Source organism: Phyllostomus hastatus, unplaced genomic scaffold (assembly GCF_019186645.2).
Source record: "Phyllostomus hastatus isolate PE091 unplaced genomic scaffold, TTU_PhHast_1.1 phas_scaffold_317, whole genome shotgun sequence".
In the NCBI taxonomy this organism is placed as follows: Eukaryota; Metazoa; Chordata; class Mammalia; order Chiroptera; family Phyllostomidae; genus Phyllostomus; species Phyllostomus hastatus.
Window position 1 is genome coordinate 3830869 of NW_025334023.1, and position 18139 is coordinate 3849007.

The 18139-nt window shown below is 56.7% G+C and overlaps 1 protein-coding gene across 2 annotated transcripts in view; it reads right to left on the reverse strand.

Moving 5' to 3' along the window:
- The window catches only part of ARRB1 (arrestin beta 1), a 66939-nt gene extending 49215 nt beyond the window's left edge, over positions 1-17724 (reverse strand). The window contains exon 1 of one of the 2 annotated variants that reach the window (XM_045817783.1): positions 17224-17724. In XM_045817783.1, the coding sequence (XP_045673739.1) occupies positions 17224-17243 (20 nt within the window). In that variant the 5' untranslated portion in view covers positions 17244-17724. The remainder of the gene's footprint in view (positions 1-17223) is intronic. The other variant, XM_045817786.1, reaches the window with a different exon arrangement.
- Positions 17725-18139: the final 415 nt, after the last annotated feature.

Genomic DNA, 18139 nt, shown 5'->3' on the forward strand with positions numbered 1-18139 from the left:
TTTGTGCGGATGGGGTGGCTATCAGCCCGTTAATGGGACCGTCCTGACGGAGCGTCTGGCGAATATCTCAGCCCGGTCACTAACAGTCACAGTCCCTAGGTGATTTCCCAATTTCTGGCTCTCTCTGTTTTTAACTTTTTATTTACTCATTTTTAGAGACAGAGGAAAAGGAAGAGAAAGAGAAACATCGATTTGTTGCTCCCCTCATTTATGCATTCATTGGTTGATTCTTGTGTGTGTCCTGACCAGGGATTGAACCCACAACCATGATGTATTGGGATGATGCTCTAACCAACTGAGCGACCCAGCTGGGGCTCTAGCTGTCTTCCTTAGCCTATTTTTCTACACAACTGCCATGTGAACCTCTGGATCCTGCCTCAAGCTGTGTGGCCTTGAGCAAATTGCTTCATGTAGCTGATCTTCAATTCCTCATCTGCAAACAGGGACTCCACGCGTGGGGTAATTAGGAGGGTTAAAGAGAAAGCATATACCAGCACCTCAAGGGCTAAGGAGGAGTCCAGGAAAAGCTGTTGAAGGATAAGCACTTCTCCTTGGCTCCCCACCCCGTCCAACCCCTCCTAGCCCTAACCCTCAAATCCCGCTCTGTTCCAAAGGCTGGAGGGAAGAGCCTCGCCCCTGGGCTGGCCTCTGGCTGGACATAACTGTTTACACCAAACCCAGCCTCCCAGAGACAAGTTATTTGCTCTGCTCGTAATTAATTGCAGAAGGCCCGGCTGGGTAATAAACTCTGCCGGGGAAACATAAACAGTTTGCACAGAGCTCCAACTCCATTGTGAGGCCAGAGGAGAGGGTCTGAGGAAAGGAATGTTCTCCCCAGTTTCCTCCTAGCCAGGGACAGTGAGGTCACCGAAGGTCAGAACCAGAGATCATCTGAAAAATAGCAGCTGACGTGACTGGGCGCTCCCTTGTTCCAGGCACAGCTGAGCACGTGCTTATCTGGGACCACTGTTTTCCTCACGTTAAAGAGAAGAAACCGAAGCTGAAAGAGGCAGGTGACTTGCCCCAAGTGGAAAGTGGCTGGGCCGGAAAGGACACCAGGCCTGACTTCAGAGAAGGGAAAGAAAAGGACAGCCATTCATTCAACGAAAATGTACACGTGTCCCCTGTGCCAGGCACTGGGACCTGGAGACACAGCTCAGGTGGCCCTGGCATTCCAGGTGGGGACAGGGATCTCAAATGCTAACCAAATAATATTCCGATTACGAGGGTGCTGAGAAGAAAAAACAAAGTCCTTTGTGAGTAGCAAGATACAAGTGGTGTTTCGAGCTCTGCAGGGTAGAGACCACACAGTAGGCCTCAGCAGAAACACATAGTAGGTTCACAGTGAGTTTCTGTCTTTCCTTTGGGCCTGTGCAGCTTCTGATCAACCAATTCAAAGTGTTTCAAAGGTACTGTGCCAGAGCTGGGGGTATAATGTTGGAAGAACGAGACATAACCCCTGGCCCAGGCAGCCCACAGTCCAACTGTGGGTAAAGGGGTGAAGTGCAAGGTGGGTTGATGAAGGTCATGGGGCAGAAAAGAGGGACAATCAACATTCATTAAGCACCTCTTTGCGCCAGGCACTGGGCTAAGCCCTATGTTATCTCATTTAAGACTTACCACAACCCTGCAGTGGGGGGCGGGGAGAATGCTATCACCCCCATTCTACAGATGAGAAAACTGAGGTTCAGGGAGATGACATAACTGTCAAGGTCACAGACATAACAAGTAATAGGAGTGGGGTTTGAAACCTGGCCTGATGCCAAAGCCCATGTTCCCTCCTCATAGCCCCCACTCCAGCCTCCTCCTGCCCCACCCTGAAGGGGACACTTAGATTGGGAGGCACAGGAGACAGACACCACTCAGCACCCTTCCTGACACTCAGGGGGAAGCAGCGCACCCTGCTGGCCTGGCTTCCTTTCTGAGCAGGAAAGGTCAGCTCAGTCTGCCCTGGAGTTTGACTCAGGCACAAACAGGTCAGGCTCCACACTCACCCCTACCCACCCAAGCCCAGCCCCAGCCCCAGAGCAGGGAAGGTCAGCCCAGACTTCCCCTGCCCTTCTCCCACCAAAGGGCCAGTTTATGCTGGCCCTGCCCAGGGAGCTGAATTTCACGGCCTATAAACACTCTGAGCTCATCTTACCACCCCCACCCTGGCAGCTGTGTCCCCAGCAGCCAGCATCAGGTCCAGCACAGGTGCCCGCCACAGCAGAACTGGCTCCCTCCCGGGGGAGGGGCGGGCCCCCCTGAGTCATCTCCATCCAGCTTCCACCAACAGTTGCTCAGCTCCCACGCCAAGCCCGAGGCTGTGCCGGGCAGTCGCATCCCCCGGTACATTATCCAAACTTTCCCACGGCCCTTCTGGGTAGGTGTGATGTCCACTTCGCAGATGAGGAAGACTGAAGGCAGAGAGGCCTTTTCCAGTCTCTTGTTTACACAGCAAGCAGGGGCTGTGAGCTCTGCCCGGCCCAGAACTGGCCCTGCAGGATGCCTTTCAGGTTCTGCTTCAGCCGGAAGGGCTCTAGCTGATGGCCAGGTCCGTGTGGTGGAATGAGGCCTCCCTGAGGACACACGGCAACCTGGCACCGAGGTCCTGGCACAAAGTGCCACCCAGCCAGAGTGGGGATGGTTCCAGGCTTGAATGAACCTAAATGAAGTTCATAGACTTTGGAAACCCTCTAACACATGCACATGTTCACACACACACACACACACACACACACACACTCATTCTTTTACACATGTCACAAAACCCCTGGGCATGGAGACGCATTGCTAGGCCTTGGAAAACACCCTGGAGCTTGAAGGGCCTGAAGCTGCTGCTGCCGCACCAGCCTCATGGTGAATCCGCCTCTGGGCTGGAGGAAGGGCCCAGAGGCGATCTGAGCACAACTCGCCTTCACAAAGGCCCTGCCTCCAGCCCAGCAGACAGGCGAGGCTCCTGAGGGCATTCCTTCTTCTTTCTGTCTCTCGCCAGGGGTTCAGAAGCAGCAGAGCCCGTCTGAGTGCAGGGGATGAGTGTGCATGCGGGCAGCACCACTGGGTTTCTTTGTGGTCCTGGAGCGCAACCCAGGGAAAGCCCTTTTATGTCCCGGTGGGCAGGGTCAGCCCCCACCTGTGCCTGCAGCCCTGGGCCAGCAGGCGCACCCCCACGTATTTGAAGAGCCTGACACAGTTCAACCAGGGTCCCCACATCCCACATCCCACTTGGCCCACACAACAGCCCTGGGAGGCACACAGGGCAAGTTTTATTGTCCCCATTTACAGAAAAGGACAACAAACAACACTCAGCGTACCTACTATGTGCCAACAATGCCAAAGCACCTTCCACAAGTGACATCTCACAGTCTGGCAGGAAGGGCTGTATCCCCTCAGGACACGTGGAGAAACTGAGGCCCCACTCATTCTCTGGGCCTGGGCTTAAGGATGGGGCTGCGGCCCTGCTCTCCCCCCTCGAGGCCCTGGCTAGGAGGCAATGGGCAGACAAACCAGAACACAGTGGGCTGGGGGGCAAGAGGCCTCCAGCGTCTGAGATGGAGGAGCAGCTGGGGGCTCACTGTAGCCTTCCCAGATAGGATGGAAATCAGCAACTGACTTGTCTCTGGACATGTGGGAGGAAGAACTGACGGGCCTTAGGAGCCTGAAACTTGCTTGGAAGCAAGAGCCTGACAGACTCATGGCCCTGTGTCTTCCCACGCCCTGCCGAGCAGCAGAGGGTCCCGTGCCCACCCCTCCCCCCACTTTCCCCCTGCTGGGCCTTCTGGGCCCTTCACAAGACCACACCTGTCACCCCACAAACCAGCCCCCCAGCACTTGCTCTTGCTCATCCAAGTTGCACCTCTGTCCCTCCCTCACAATTCATTCGGTCATATATCCATTCTACAAACCCGTATGGAAAATGTAGCACACAGTGAGGAACTGTCCCCACGTGCGCAGGACTGTGGGGTTTCCCAGGACGCAGAACTGAGACAGTCCCAGGAGCACAGGGGTGACCGGTCACCCTCACGCACTCTGTGCCTGGCCTCATGCTGAGTCCGGAGCACATACCACACGCGGCCACCGCCCTCTGGAAGCTTCCCGTCTGAGAGGGGGTCTCCTTCCTCGGGGGAACCTTTGCCAAAGGCACCTGCTCGGCACCTCACACACGTTCTCAACTGCAGCCTTATGCAGAGGGCGGCATAGCCTCTGTGAGATACAGGAGGAAACTCAGACCCAGAAAAGTGTTATGACCTGCCCGGGGTCGCAGCTGTAAGTGGCACGCCAAGACTTGAACTCGGATCCAGCGAGACAGACCGAGGAAAAGGCAGGGTCCAGCGTGAACATTAAGAAGACAGAAGAATATAAATGTCCAACATGAGCATTAAGAAGAGAGAAGAATATAAAGACATGTTTTATTTCATTGATTTTTGTAGCCTCAGTGTCTGGCATATTCTAGAGGTTCAGAAAGTGTGTGTGGAAGGAAGAAGAGGAGAGAGACGGCTGAAGGGAGACAGGAAAGGGTGGAGGGAGGGAGGAAGTACATGCCTTTTGAAATCATCTTCAGGCTAGAAAATCCCAGCCCCTAATTCAAAATATACGTATACATTTCCTTTTCACGGTTTCAGCTGTTTTCTTTCAGCACCAAGGCCAGGAAGGAAGTGAGAAGAGGGAAAGAGTGCTTCTCCTTTGGGTCAGCAGCCCAGGGCTCACTTCCTCCAGTGAGGCTCCCCGATTTACTCCCCCACCCACTTCTGGTCCCCACTCATTGGAGGCCCCTACCAGGTGCTGGGGGTCCAGGAGGCACCAAATGCACATCTGCCCTCTAGCACTGGAACCTGACACTGTAGCAGCTGATGACAAGAAGCGGTGCCATCAGGAAGCCCGCAGGGCGCTAAGGGAGCGAGGAGTCGGGGGACAGCGTCACGCCCAAGTACCCAGCAGTGCCGGGGCCGCATGCTCACCTGAACTGTGTCAACATAAAATATAAGGGGGATTTCATCTGTCAGAGGAGGAAGGGATCCCAGACCAAGAGATTGGCTGAAACAGAGGCACAGAGGTGTGGAAAGTACAAAGACTGTGGAGGAACACCCAAAAAGTCGGTGTGGCCAGAGCACTGGCTGGGTGGTGGGGAAAGTGGGAAAGGAGCGTGGGAAGAAGTTTGGCACAGACCACAAAGGGCCACCAGTGCCACCTGAAGAATGGGACTGTCCTACAGGAACTGGGGAGCAGCAAACCAATTTCTAAGCTGGGGAAGAGCAGGGTCAGGTGTGAATTTAAGAACAAGAGGAAGGTCTGCAGGGTTGAGGCTGAACAGAGGGTCAGCGGCCAGAATACCACTGTAACAGAGGGGTGCTTGGACTGGGCGGGTGGCAGTGCTGTGGGGAGAAGAAACCACTTTGGTGATGGGGGCATATATCCATGACATCAGATGGGGACTGCAAGGGTTAGGACTAGGACTTCGCCTCTCCGCAGAGCTCCCTCCCTGTTTATACCACCCCCCCCCCCACCCCTCCGCCAGGAAGGAAGCTGAGGCCGGAGGGAGCCGGGTCGGACTATGGCCTGGGACAGGGCTCCGTCTGCAACTGGGTCACGGCTCTGTTTGAAAGTTCTTCTTATTGAAAACTTTTTTATTTTTTTCCTTTTCATCTGCAAAGTGGTGAACATGAAAGAGGGCTGCGTTGTTTAAAGGAGGCATGCTGAGTGGCCGCTGCTCAAGTCAGCACTCTCAATGACACGAGAAACGCGTATATGCATATTAGCCAACCGGTTATGCTGTGTGATCGATCATGTTTGTTGTTTTTAGGATATTTTTTAAAATGTATTGCGAAAGAAGAGGAAGAAGAAGAAGAAAAAAGAAAGGAGTGGGAGAAGAAGAGGAGGGAGAGGAAGAAGGAGGAGGAGGAGGGGAAGGGAGGGGGAGAAGGGGGAGGAAGGGGGGAGAAGTTGTTCTTCTTACTGAGTTTAAAATATGCTTCTAGGTTTTCCACTGCCCTGGAGCTATATACAGACCCATAATAAAATCAGCCCACTAATGTGCCGGGCACTTTCATTAGCACAGATAGAACATAAAAAGCATGGAAACTATGCCCAGAGGCTAAAAAGCTTACCACAGATGCAAAGCTACTAGTAGAGGGGAGGTGAGAATGGCAGCTCGCTGCCCCTCCCCACCGCACCCCGGGGCCCTCAGAGGTGCAGAGACAGCACCCATGTCCCAATCCCACAACCACCCACAGCCCCATAGGCTGGAGCCGTTTCTCATAGGACGTGGTTTCCAGACTGCTTCCTGTCCATCGCTCACTGGGAACAGTCCTCAGACCTCTGCAGGGTCTGTTTGGCCAGAGGGAAGGAAGCCTTCTCACCCCCTGCCCTCCACCAGAAGAGTGCTGGACAGCCCTGGTTTCCAATGGTGTCTTAGCCGAGCCCAGGGCCTCTGCATACAGCTGCCCCTGGTCCTCTGTCCAAACACCCGCCGGATGCCATGTGGCAGAACTTGCACTTTCACCCTAGATGTTGTGTCCTCAAGAAGTCTGCAATCCCAGGACACCCCTTCCTAATAGCAGATGAAGTAAGTGTCTGACATGCTGCCTGGCACATAGTGGGTCCTCAAGTACCTGATGAAGCAGTCAGTCCTGGCTGGAGACATCTGTCACAAATACCACCAAGACAAGCAGCCCCTGTGGCTCACCTCAGCTCACCTCGAAGCTGGCTCCAGTGCTCCCCCTCCCGAGAGCTGCTCTGACCCTACCTACTGAGCTCACTCTGCCTAAGACCAGACTGACCTCCTTACCCCCTTCTTAGGGTGTGTTGTGATGACCCAGCTCCTGTCCCCCAAAGGATGTGAGCAGCCAGGGGCCAAGGCTTGTCTGTTTCCTCTTCATACCTCAGGTGTCCAGCCCAGACTGCAATGTGGCAGATACTCACAGACCTACACATTCACGAGACCCTCCCTGGGAGGGCGGGGGTGGCTGAACAGTAAAGGTATAAGACAACCCTGAAACCCCTAGCCTGGAGGGATGGTGGTGCTCCTTGCCATGATGTTCCCTGCCACCCCAGAACCCCGCAGGGCCAAACCCCACCCTACGAGACAGGGCGTGGTCTTAGGTGGGAGACAGGGGCCGAGCTGCTCCATAAATCAGCTTCCCCTAAAACAGAGACAAGCCACTGGGGTGGGCCGGTTGGCTTCAGGGCCAGGCCTTGAGTGGAGGTCTGGGCCTGCCACCCAATGAACACTGAGAAATATTTGTGAAATTGAATGGAACAAACTGAAAGATGTTGGCTGTTTGCTCCTCTGGTTTCAGAGAAGCTCCCCTCTGGGGGCCACTTTGCAGGCAAATTATCTCAGGACACGGCCGGCAGTTTCCTCTAATGACGCTTCTCCCTTTGCAGCTCTGCCCCCAACAGTGCGGGAAGGCGGGCAGCGCGCAGAGCCAGCCCCCCGTGGCCTGCACCAAGGTAGTGCACACAGCTGCTTCCTAAAATGCTATGGGCAGCCCCCCCCCTCTCCCCGCAAGCAGGAGGATGGTCACAGGGACCTCTCAGACCCAGGAATTCTGCGCAGAGCTACGCCTCCTCTATGTGGTCCCTCTGGGGAGGAATGAAAGAAGGAAGCAGGGAGTCGTGCTGGGTTATGTAACCAGCTTCCTCAGAGTCAGAAGCCCTGGCTGTCACGGCCCAGAGCTTTGGGGAGAGGTTGGGGGAGGGGAAGGCAGCTTTCTTCCTTGCCTTTGCTGCCTCTCTTCCAGACCTCGGCAAACCTCTGCAGGCACTGCTTTTCAAGTGCCTCCGATCCACGGAGGCACCTCCCGCTAGGGATTGGGAACCAGGAAAGGCTGCTGCCAGAGTATATGAAACAGTGTCTGCTGGCTTCCCTGGCAGAAAACCAGGCTCTGGGCTCCTCACTGGCATCTGGGCGCTGAGAGAGAGGCCTCAGGCCCTGCACAATGCCCACCCATGCCCCACTTCCTCCTAGAGAATCAGCCGTGGGTGAGGAGCCAAAAGGGAGGGGACCCAGGCTGCCCCAGCACCGCTCTGCTCCACCCCTCCCTTCCCTGGGCAATCTCACTTCCCTTTCCTGCCATCGTAGGAGCTTCTCCTCTGGCCCAGAGCAGCCCCCCACCCCCACATACCCAGCTGTAGGCACAGTCCGGGGCAAGCCAGAGAAAGGCGGGAAGAGACAGAAAACCTGAGATCCACTCTAGGTCTTGAATAATATCAATAACTTTGGATCAAGTCCTTACCCTCTCTGCCCCCAGCATGCAATGGTGTTATTACTACATCAGTTTCACAAATAGGAAAACCTTCACTCAAGATTGTGGAGATAGTGAGCAGTATTGCCAGACAGCAAAGCCGAGTGTGCCTGGCTCACAGCCACACTCCAAACTTTGAGGCTCTACCCTTGGGGAGTGGCATTCCCACACACCCGGGGGTGCTGCTTGGGAAATTGCAAGACCAATGGACAAGACACTGGGCAGCCTTAAATGGCCGCTCCCTGAGAACACTGATTTGCTAGGGCAGTCATGAGGACGGGGCAGAGATGAGGACATGACAGAGGCCGAGGGCTTGCCTGCTGCCACCCAGTCTTGCCTTCTGATGAACCCCCGAGACTCAGTCTGAGGCGGGGTCAGACCTGCATCCAACCCGCCCCGTCCGGAGGGCAGGGTGCTGGAGGCCACGCAAGAACACAGCCTGCTGTCGACGCCCTCTCCCCTCCTAGCGCTAGAATCAAAAAGAAAAGGTCCTCGAGACCTTCTGGGCCAGTGCCTCTCCTATTTCCTGCTTGACACAGAGAAGAAAGGCAGCTCTTCCATGGTATCACGGGCACAGGGAAAAAGTGAGGTCGGAACCCCTACTCCTGAGTCCCATCGCCAGGGTACTGTCCTCATATAGCACCTTGTCTTGTCCGTCTGTCTCTCTCCCTGCTCCCCATCCCACTTCCCGCTTCCCTTCTCCAGCTGTGCCCAGCAAGTCCAGGGTCTGAACCCCCCTTGCACGGCATCCCTCTCATTCTCACATCTCTTCTGAGCCTCACTGCCCCCGCCCCCTTTCCCTCCACTCCTCTTGGCCAAAGAGCAGTTCTTGGGTGGTTTAATTAGCTGATTATGACCTCAGCCTGCTGGATGCAGTGCCCAGAACTCTATCCCCAGCAATTAGGTTCTGAGTACTTGCCCAGTGGAAGCCGATGGGGAGCTCTGTGCTCTCCAGCCGCATAAAGAGCTCGTTGATCACCAGCGGGTCATCGGAAGCCACGGTCCCCTCCTCAGGCCAGGTCAAACCACACGAGGTGTACTGTAGCCGGATCCAGATGTCCATCCTAAAGAGGATCTACCCATTGTCCGTACCTTTTCTGCCCGGACCCAGAAGAGGCTCAGTAACGTCTGAGGATGGGGATGGGGAATTTAGCCCACCCTCTGGGGCCAGGAGAGGAGGGCTCCATGGCTGGGGCACTTATTTAGGAAGCAGAATTTGGACGGGCAGGGAGAGGGAAGGGAGGATGGCACTCTGGATGGGGAGAGCAGCAGGGGCAGAGGCACGGGGGCTAGAGTGAGCCGCCAGTCCCCCCGCTGGGTAGCTCTGGCTGTCAGAGATCACTCCCCTAGCAAGGTGAGGCCAACCATCTACAACCTCCGCCCTTGGGGTCACAGAGAATACTCCACCACCAGTGACTCCGGCCCACCCTCAGACATTTTACAATCACCAATGACGTCCCATTGTCTTCACCAACCATACTGCCCACCCCCCCAAGTGTATCTTTTCCCAGAGAAATACCTACATTCAGCCTCCTTCGCTAAACAAATATTTATGGAGCTCAGTGCCACACCAGGTCTGCAGAGGCGCTAGGAACAACAGGCCCAGGCTAGGTGCCCTTGGCCTCACAGAGAGGACATCACAACTGTATGAATAACCAAGACCCAAACAAAAAGGATGGGACCTTGTGAGAGAGAATGGCACAAAAGGCCACAAGGCACTTGGAGATCAGTGAGGGCTTCCCGGAGGAGAAGGCCACGTGTGATCCAGGCCTTAAAGGACAGGGAGGGCACTGAGCATTGTGTGGGGTCCAGTCATTCCCCCTGGACTGACAGCCAGTGATAAAACAGGCTTGTGCGGAGCCCGTTGGGGTCCCTCATGGCAAGAGCTCACAGCCCTTGAGGGAGGCAGACCAGTGAGCGGTCATCCAAGAGCTCACTCACCTCAGTGACACTGCCCCTGTGCCAGGGACTGTCTCCAAGCTTTACCTATTTTAACTCATTTAATCCTTGAAACAACCTCCTGGGCAGGCACTACTACACCCCCTTTTCCAGATGAGGGGGCTGTAGCAGAGAAAGAGTTAAATAATTGGAGCAGGTCACCAAGCTGGTAAGTGGCAGAGCTGGCATTTGAAACCAGGAAATCTGGTTCTCACTAGAGCCTACCCAGTATTCTAATCGGCCTCTAATCTATGCTAATCAGATCACAGAGGAGGCTGTGGACACCCAGAGGAGGGTGTCCATGAGGAGGAAACAGCCTGAGTGGAGGGAATGAAACAGTCTCTCCTGCGGGGTCCCGCAGGGGATCTGAGAGGTGGAGGGCTGCTGAGGTGAGGACTTGTGTGAGAAAGCACAGCCCACACCACCCAGGCCCAGCTCCCTGGCAGTCCCAGCGCCCTGGTGTGTGGCAGAGGCACGAGCTGCCTAATCCCCCACTTCTGGTCCTCCAGAAGACAGGTCACCCCAAAACACACTAAGGGAACACAGGACAAGGGTGACTCAGCCAAGAGGGCCTTACATGTGGTGGCTGATTTGATTTCCACAGGGACACCAGGACCCAGAGAGGGTAAATGCTATGCCCAAGATCACACAGCAACGAGTAAGCATTAGAACATACTTCTGGGACCCTCCTGAGGTGCTGCATCCCACCTGTCCACTCCCTAACCTCTCCCCATCCTTTGTCAAAACACACCCATCCATGCTCATTGGTTGCAGCACCGGAGAAGGGGATGAAGCTGTAAAAGAAAGCAGCATGCAGCTTCTCTCTCTGAGAGAACCTAGAGGCTCAAAGCCAGAATGGGAGGGACCTCCCGCCTCACCCAGGACCAGACCTGTTCAGCTTCTAGGCCTCTGGGTGCACCAGAGAGAGAAGCTGCACCCTGCAGGGCCACTGCACAGCTCAGACCTTGAGTGCAGAGTCCTGCTGGCCTGACATCGGCCACAGCACCCCACTTCACTCCACATTCTTTAGACCAACAGACGGATCCGGCTCCAGGTACGGCAGGCCCCATGGACTAACTGAGGTCTCAGGCAGGCCCAGCCCAGACTCAGGCAGCAGGAAAGCTGCTCAGCTGCCGTGATGACTTCAGGCGTACAGTACTCCAGGGACCTGTCTGGTCCAGTCGCTGGGCCTTGGCCTCCTGGGGGCCTTGTCTGGCACCAGGTCCCCTGGGAAGGAACAAGCAGTTCCTCTAAAGTGGGACTAAAGATGGACCAGTCCCAGGAAGGAGGAGGCGTGTCTCCAGAGAGACGACCCTGCCATGGCCCCTGGGGGTGGGGAGGGGGGTTGGGACAACAGAGTCCTTTGTTCCCCTCTCAAAAGCAGCCATCCTGTCCTGCCCCACACCCTCTGTTCTACACCCCCTACTAGGACACAAGAGGACACTGGGGCAGGACCTCTCCTGCATGCAGCGGGGAGGGCGGGAGGGTGCCTGGGCACCGTCAGGGATGGCACCTGTTCTATTTGCAGGGGTCGTGCTGCAGACGTGCCTCACCTTGGGGGGCCCCAGTCTGATGAAGGAGACATGGCTGCTGCTTGCAGAAGTCTGTCTCCTGGGGGAGAAACAGGCTTCCCTCACAGGAACCTCATTCTAAAAGGGGTAGTACACCCGCTCCCTCAGGACTTCCCACTGGGATGGAAGAGACCCCCAGCACCCAGTCTAATGTGGGAAGCATGCCCTCCATCCCTAGAATTCCCCAATGGAGAAGACCTAATTTCAGCACTGAGGGAGCCCCTGGGGTGATAGCAGAGGCAAGAAGGGAGGGAGGAGTTAGTCCAGCTAATAAATTCCTGCCAGACGCTTCCTATGGACTGGACCCAGAGGTGAATAATGGACGAGTGAACAGAAAACAGAAATAACAGCAACCCACAGGTGCTCGCCAGCTGGGGAACACAGATACCTGGGCTACAAATAAGTGAGTCAGAAAGTGCCTTGAGATGCACCACCCCAGCACCCAGGGCCTCTTGCCAGGGCTGCCACCTCCACCGATGGCCGCACCCCTGCATCCACTGTCTGCACCGTGGTACAGGCTCTTCCTTCTGCCCACTGCACCTAAGCCTTCCTCCTGCCCTAGGACCCAGCTCAGGGGGCACCTCCTCCAGAATGCTTCCCCGAGACCCCTCAATGCCCTTCTTTCGGGAGTCAGCACAGACATGCCTCCCATTCCTGAACTGCTCACATTCCTGAACTGTCCCTTCCAGTTCTCAGCTGAGACTCACACCCCAGGCCCCCACACCCCCAGCCCCACCTCCCAGGGCATCACACTCACCCCAGCTCCAGGCCCAAAGAACAACAGAGTCCTCCCCCTCTCCTCTGCACCTGGACCTGGCTTTGTCCTCACCACCCCCTCCAAACCCCCTCACCAAGTCAACGTGTGCCTTCTGCCTAAACCCCAGGGATCTTAACCCAGCTCCTCCTCCATTGGTCCTTCCCTGCTTCTTTGGCTCCCAGGACACAGACTCCCCTGTGCCCACCCTCCTCTCCCTACCTTCTGCCAAGGCCATTGGCCTTCGGGGCCCTCCAAGGCCCCAGCTCTCCCTAACTATCCTCTCGTCATAGGCTGCACCTTCTCCCTGCACCATGTCACCCACCCTCCCCAAGTCAACTGCCATCTCTAATCCCAAGAGTTTCAAATCCCCAGGTCCTGACCCGTCTATGCAGAAGTGTCCCTGCATCTTCCTCAACTTCCAGTCTGGCTCCTCGCTACACTGCTCCCTTTCCCCCCCGGCCCCCCGCAGGCTTCATTAGATGGTCGGTATGGTCATACTGGCAGCAGCTCCAGGAAGCCACTCAGGCAGGGCATGCTGACTCCCAGCCTAGTGTCCTTCCCTTGCCACAGACTTTAGGTGTCGCCAGCCCATGACTTAGGACCCCAGAGCCCGTGCTTTAGTCTCAGGCAAGGAGGCCCGAACTCGGAAGGGAGAAAGCCATGAAGAAATCGGAAGCCCGGAGGCCAGCCTAGAATCAGGGATCATAGACAGTGGGTCAGGTTCAACACTTCTGTTCCCAGCAGCCTCACAAGTGACCCTGGCCAAAGCCACAGGATTTCCCCATGTTCTAGCCAAGATGGGACCCACAGAGCTTAACCGCCAAGAGAGACAACAGCCAAGGCTCAGACAGCTGGTGACCATGCGTCCCCATCACACCCGCCCTCCGCCTCCACCAAAAAGGAAGAGTTTGTAAACATCTGTAGGAAAGGAAAATCCATTCCATCCGACAGCTTCTTAGGAAGTCCCTCCTGCTGTCTGACTCCGATCCTTCATGTTGCCAATTGAGTTAGTAGGAACAGCAAGAACTAGAAGGGAAACACAACTAGAGGATGGAGTCACCAGGGAGTTGGGAGAGGCTACCTGTGAGGCAGACAATCCCTCCTGCTGGGTGAAAGCACAGAGCAGCAGAGGGGCTTTGTGGGCAGATGAGCCTGGGTTCAGAAGCTCATGGCTAAATGCAGTGGACAAATTGCTTAATCTTTCTCAGTGCATTGCCTCATCTGTGAAATGGGAGCAGCAGTCCCTATGTGAATAAGATCATTGGGAGAACCAGAGGAGGTCGTGCACGTCAGACACCCAGTCAGGCTAGATGGCTCCACCTCCTTCTTCCGGCTCCTCAGTTCCATCCTCTCCACAGCCTTCGGCCAGAGCTTGCCTTCTGTCAGGCCCCTCCTCAGCCTCCCCACTGCTCTCCTTGCTTCCAGACCTGCCCTTCCCATCTACCCTCCTCGCCCCTGCCAGAACCCCCCTCTGAAATGAAAATCTGCTCCATCCCTCCCCTCCACACACTCCTCTCTTAATCACCTTCCAGGCAGGAGAAAAGCCCGTCTCCTTAGCTTGGCATTCCAGGCGGTTGATGGCTGGCCTGTGTTTACCTCTGAAGGCTCGCCCAGTATCCCCGGCCCAGCCCACAGCTGCACACGTTGCTTCACGCCTCCAGCCTTCGCACATTCTGCACCCTCGGCCAGGAGCGGAGCGGAGCGGAGCGGAGCAGAGCGAGGTCCCTGATCCTGCCCCCTTGGCCTCCTCATCCTTCCAGATGAGACTCCGTAGCTCCAATGCCACCTCCTTCCCAGGAAAGCTTCCCTCGCCGTGTGGCCGCTGGGCCTGGGTTGGGGACTCCTCCTCAGCCTCTCATAGTACATGTCTTCCTGCCTTATAATCACCTGCTCTGCTCCAAGTCCTTTGGGGACAGAGGGGAGCCATTCACCTTGAACCCCCAGCCCTGGCATTCAGTCAGCATGTGTTGAACAGGTGCACGACTCCTCCCAGGGCACCGTGTTAGAGCAGTCAGTACACTTCCTGTCTTATAACGAGTTCTATCCAGGCATCTGTCTTCCCCCTTGACTCTGAAGTTCCTAGAGGGCAGTGACGGTGTCTGACTAATTCCCACGGTCACTCTCCTATAGGGGATGAAATCCAGGCTCAGGGAGGGATGGATGACTCCGATCCTTAGAGGGCTGCGTATTAGCCGTTGCCTTGTCTACGACCGAGATAAAGCAGAGTCCCACAGTTTATGGAACAAGGCAAGATACAGCCCTTTATTGACTCTGCCCTTCTCTTCCAAATTAATCAGGAAATCTGCCTGAGAGAGAGGGGGAGGCCAACTAGGGCTGCAGGAAAGACAGAGAGGGGAGCAGGGCTACCCTTGGCTGGAGTGCGGCCTGACCTGGGCTCCAGGCTTCGGGCAGCACTTCCTACCCTGCCCAGTGAGCTCAGTGAAGACAAGGAGAGCCTAGCAAATTTTAACAATGGCTCCAATTTACAGGCGGGGAAACTAACGTCCAGAGAGATGGAGACAATGCCCAAGGTCTCCAAAGTCCCCCCGTGAGTTAGAGGCAGAGCAGGGAAAAGGCCCTGCCTCCAAGCATTGCATCTCCAATAGGTGCCTCACTGCCCATGGTGTCTGCATCCTGCTGACCACCCATGGCAGCAGGGACCGATGACACTCCTCCCCAAGTCAGAGAGCGGCAAGCCGAGGCCTGAGAGGGGCTGAGTCACCCCGACGCCGAAGCAGCGAAGGAGAATGAAGGAGAGCAAGAGCTGCTGATTTCCTGCAGGGAGGAAAGTCTGACCTCGACGGTCAGGAGGATCTCGGCTTTGAGGGACATGGATGTGGAAAAGAGAGTCACACATTCTCCCACTGCGGACAGAGTCCCGGGTCACAGTGCTGGCCAGCTGGCTGCAACGGGGACCAGCTCTCAAGGTGATGCAGACACCTCACAACCTTTGGAAGCCTCCCCCGCCAGCCCAGGGCCTCCACACACAGAACAGGATACCCCACGCTGAACTCGAACCCAGCACCCTCCAGGGGCAAGGCAGTGCCAAGCAGTCACAGAGAATTGGGACCATGTGGGCTCTGGTCTAGGCCCTTGCCTCTGACCCCTCCTGACCTTAAGCAAGTCAGGTAACCTCGCTGAGCTCTGGTTCCTCTTCCAGGAAGTGGGAGAGGAAAATTAACCTCCTTGCAGAACTGTCAAGATGGCTGGGAAGCATCCTGAATCTTAGGAGCACCTTTCTAAATCTTAGGAGCACCAGTTACCTCTGAGCCTCAGTTTCTCCCTCTGGAAAGTGGAATAGTCTCTGGAGGACCTCTCTCATGATGCCGAGAGAGAGGGTCAGTTGGCAGTGGGTGGGAAATAACTTTGTTGTGGTCCTGAAACATGGTGACCACCAGGGTCATTTCTCCCTGGTCCATCTGCTCCTTCAGCACACATCTTTGATCCCCACACTGTGCCTAGTACGCAGCAGGTGCTCAGTAAGTAATTATTGGAAGCAAGGAGAGGGGGAGGGGGAGGGGGGAAGAGAGGAGGAAGCAATGGGGCCCAAGAACAGGAGAGAGGATGGGAAGGAAAGGTGCAGGAGGGGCTGCAGAAGGGGTAGCAAGAGGGGGTACAGGAGACGCTTCTATGAGAACTTAAGGAAGTGGGCAGACCTAGGGCAGGGGCAGAGCTAGGGTGACAAGGCTGAGCATCTGACCAGGTCTGTCCCCAGGGGCCACCCGGCCCCAGCTCCAGCCCTCCTCCCTTTTTTTGTCCCAATTTTCCATTTCAGGGGCATATCCTCTCCCTTTTGGGGCAGGCTCCCTTCCCCACCCCCAGCTCAAAACAGATCCTGGCCAGCTGTGCCAGGCTTCAGGGAGGTCAGAGGGAAAGGAAACAGAGTGGTTAGGGTGCGGTTTTCTCCCACCGTGTGACCCGTGGGGACTAGAGAGCATGTGTCAGCAGCCCCAGGGGCTGAGTGCTCGTGACCATGGGGCGCCAGTCTGTGTGGGCATTCGTCTGGCTTGTGTCCGTGAGGGTCAGTGCTGGTGCAGTCCATGAACACCATGTTAGTGTGACACGTGCCAGCACAAAGTGGGCATATCATAAGGGTGACAGCGTGTGTGTCCCTGTAAGAGTGTCTGCTACAGTGAGCAAAAGGGACAGTGTACACGTGTAGGCCAACATGTGTGTGCAGCATAAGGGTGTGTTAGACTTGACGTGTTGGAGTGCGACACATCTGGTATACACATTATGTACAACAACATGACTGTTGGCAAGAATGTGTTAACAAGTACATACCACTGAGTGTACGGCAGTGTCACTGTGTGATCGGTGTGTGGCAGTGAATGTCAGTGTGTGCCAAACGAGTGTGCCCGTGGATGAGTGCACCGGTGTACCCACATGAGCGTGTGCCATTGTGTGTCAGCCTACCCCTGGTGGCTGACCGCATCTGCTGGCCAGTGCTGAGTGTCAGAGAGTGAGTGTGTGTGAGTGTGTCTCCGCGCCGAGGAGCCATGAGCCATATGGGGCAGCCCGGTCCTCGCGTCCCCGTTCCCCCGCCCACGGCCCTGCCAGCGACTACCCGGGGAAACCTCGGGGGCAGAGGAGAACTGAGCACCGCTGAGCCAGGCGTTGGCGGTTCGGAGGTGACCGCGAACGCAGAGCCAGGGCGTGGACTAGAACCCCTGTCCTTACCTTCTCCCAGGTCAGCCCCACACGCAGCGAACCGGCCGCTTCGTGCACTCACCGTGTCCCTTTGTCGCCCATGGTCCGCGGCGGCCGCAGGGAGGTCCGCGGCGAAGGCGCCCAGGCTGGAAAATCCCCGGCGGGCAGGAGGAGCTCCGGCCAGCAGGCTCCCGGTTCCCTGCTCCGCCTCCTCCGCTCTCCAGCCTCCGCCGCCGCAGCCGCCGCCTCCGCCCCCGCCCGGGTCACCGCCCGCCGAACCGCCCGCCGCGCAGCACAGCACCCAGGCCGCGGCCAGGGGCGTGGAGCAGTGCGGGAGTGTGCGCGTGTGTCTGGGTGTGCGCGCGCCGCCCAGCCAGCCGCCAGGGCAGCTGGAGGCGTCAGGGCCCGCAGGGCATTTGGGGGTCTACACAGGTGCGTGTCCAGATGCGTCTATGTGTGTGCGTGCGTGTGCGCGCATGTGGTGTATGTGGTGTGTACGTGAGGGCGCACGCTGCGGTGGATATACGTGCGCGTGTGTGCCTGGGAGAGTGTGCTGGTGCGGGGACGTGTGCACGCCGTGTGCGCGGGCCGGTTAGAATGTGTTTGTGTGGATGGAGTGGTGTGCAAGTCTTGGTGCAGCGGTGCGTGTGCGCAGGCCGCTCCCTGGGGCACATAAGGGGCGCTCTTTGTGTGTTCCAGAAGGTGAAAACCGAGGGTCCGCGTACTCCAAGCCCCAGTTCCTGGCGGCACCCCTAGCAGGATACGGATGGGGGTTGGTGGGGGACTCTGAGTGCCTGGCAAGGCCGTCGCCCTCTGCTCCACCCTTCCCCCACCCCAACTCCCCACCCTCCTGGAGAGATAACACCCAACAACCCAACAGAGACAGGAAGCAGGGGTGGAGGGGGCAGAAGAAGACAACGTCAATGCTGGGGAACAGATGACAGTGGGAGGGGGACGGGAGTGAGCAAGGGCAGCGGTAGTGGCTGCCCTAAAAGAGG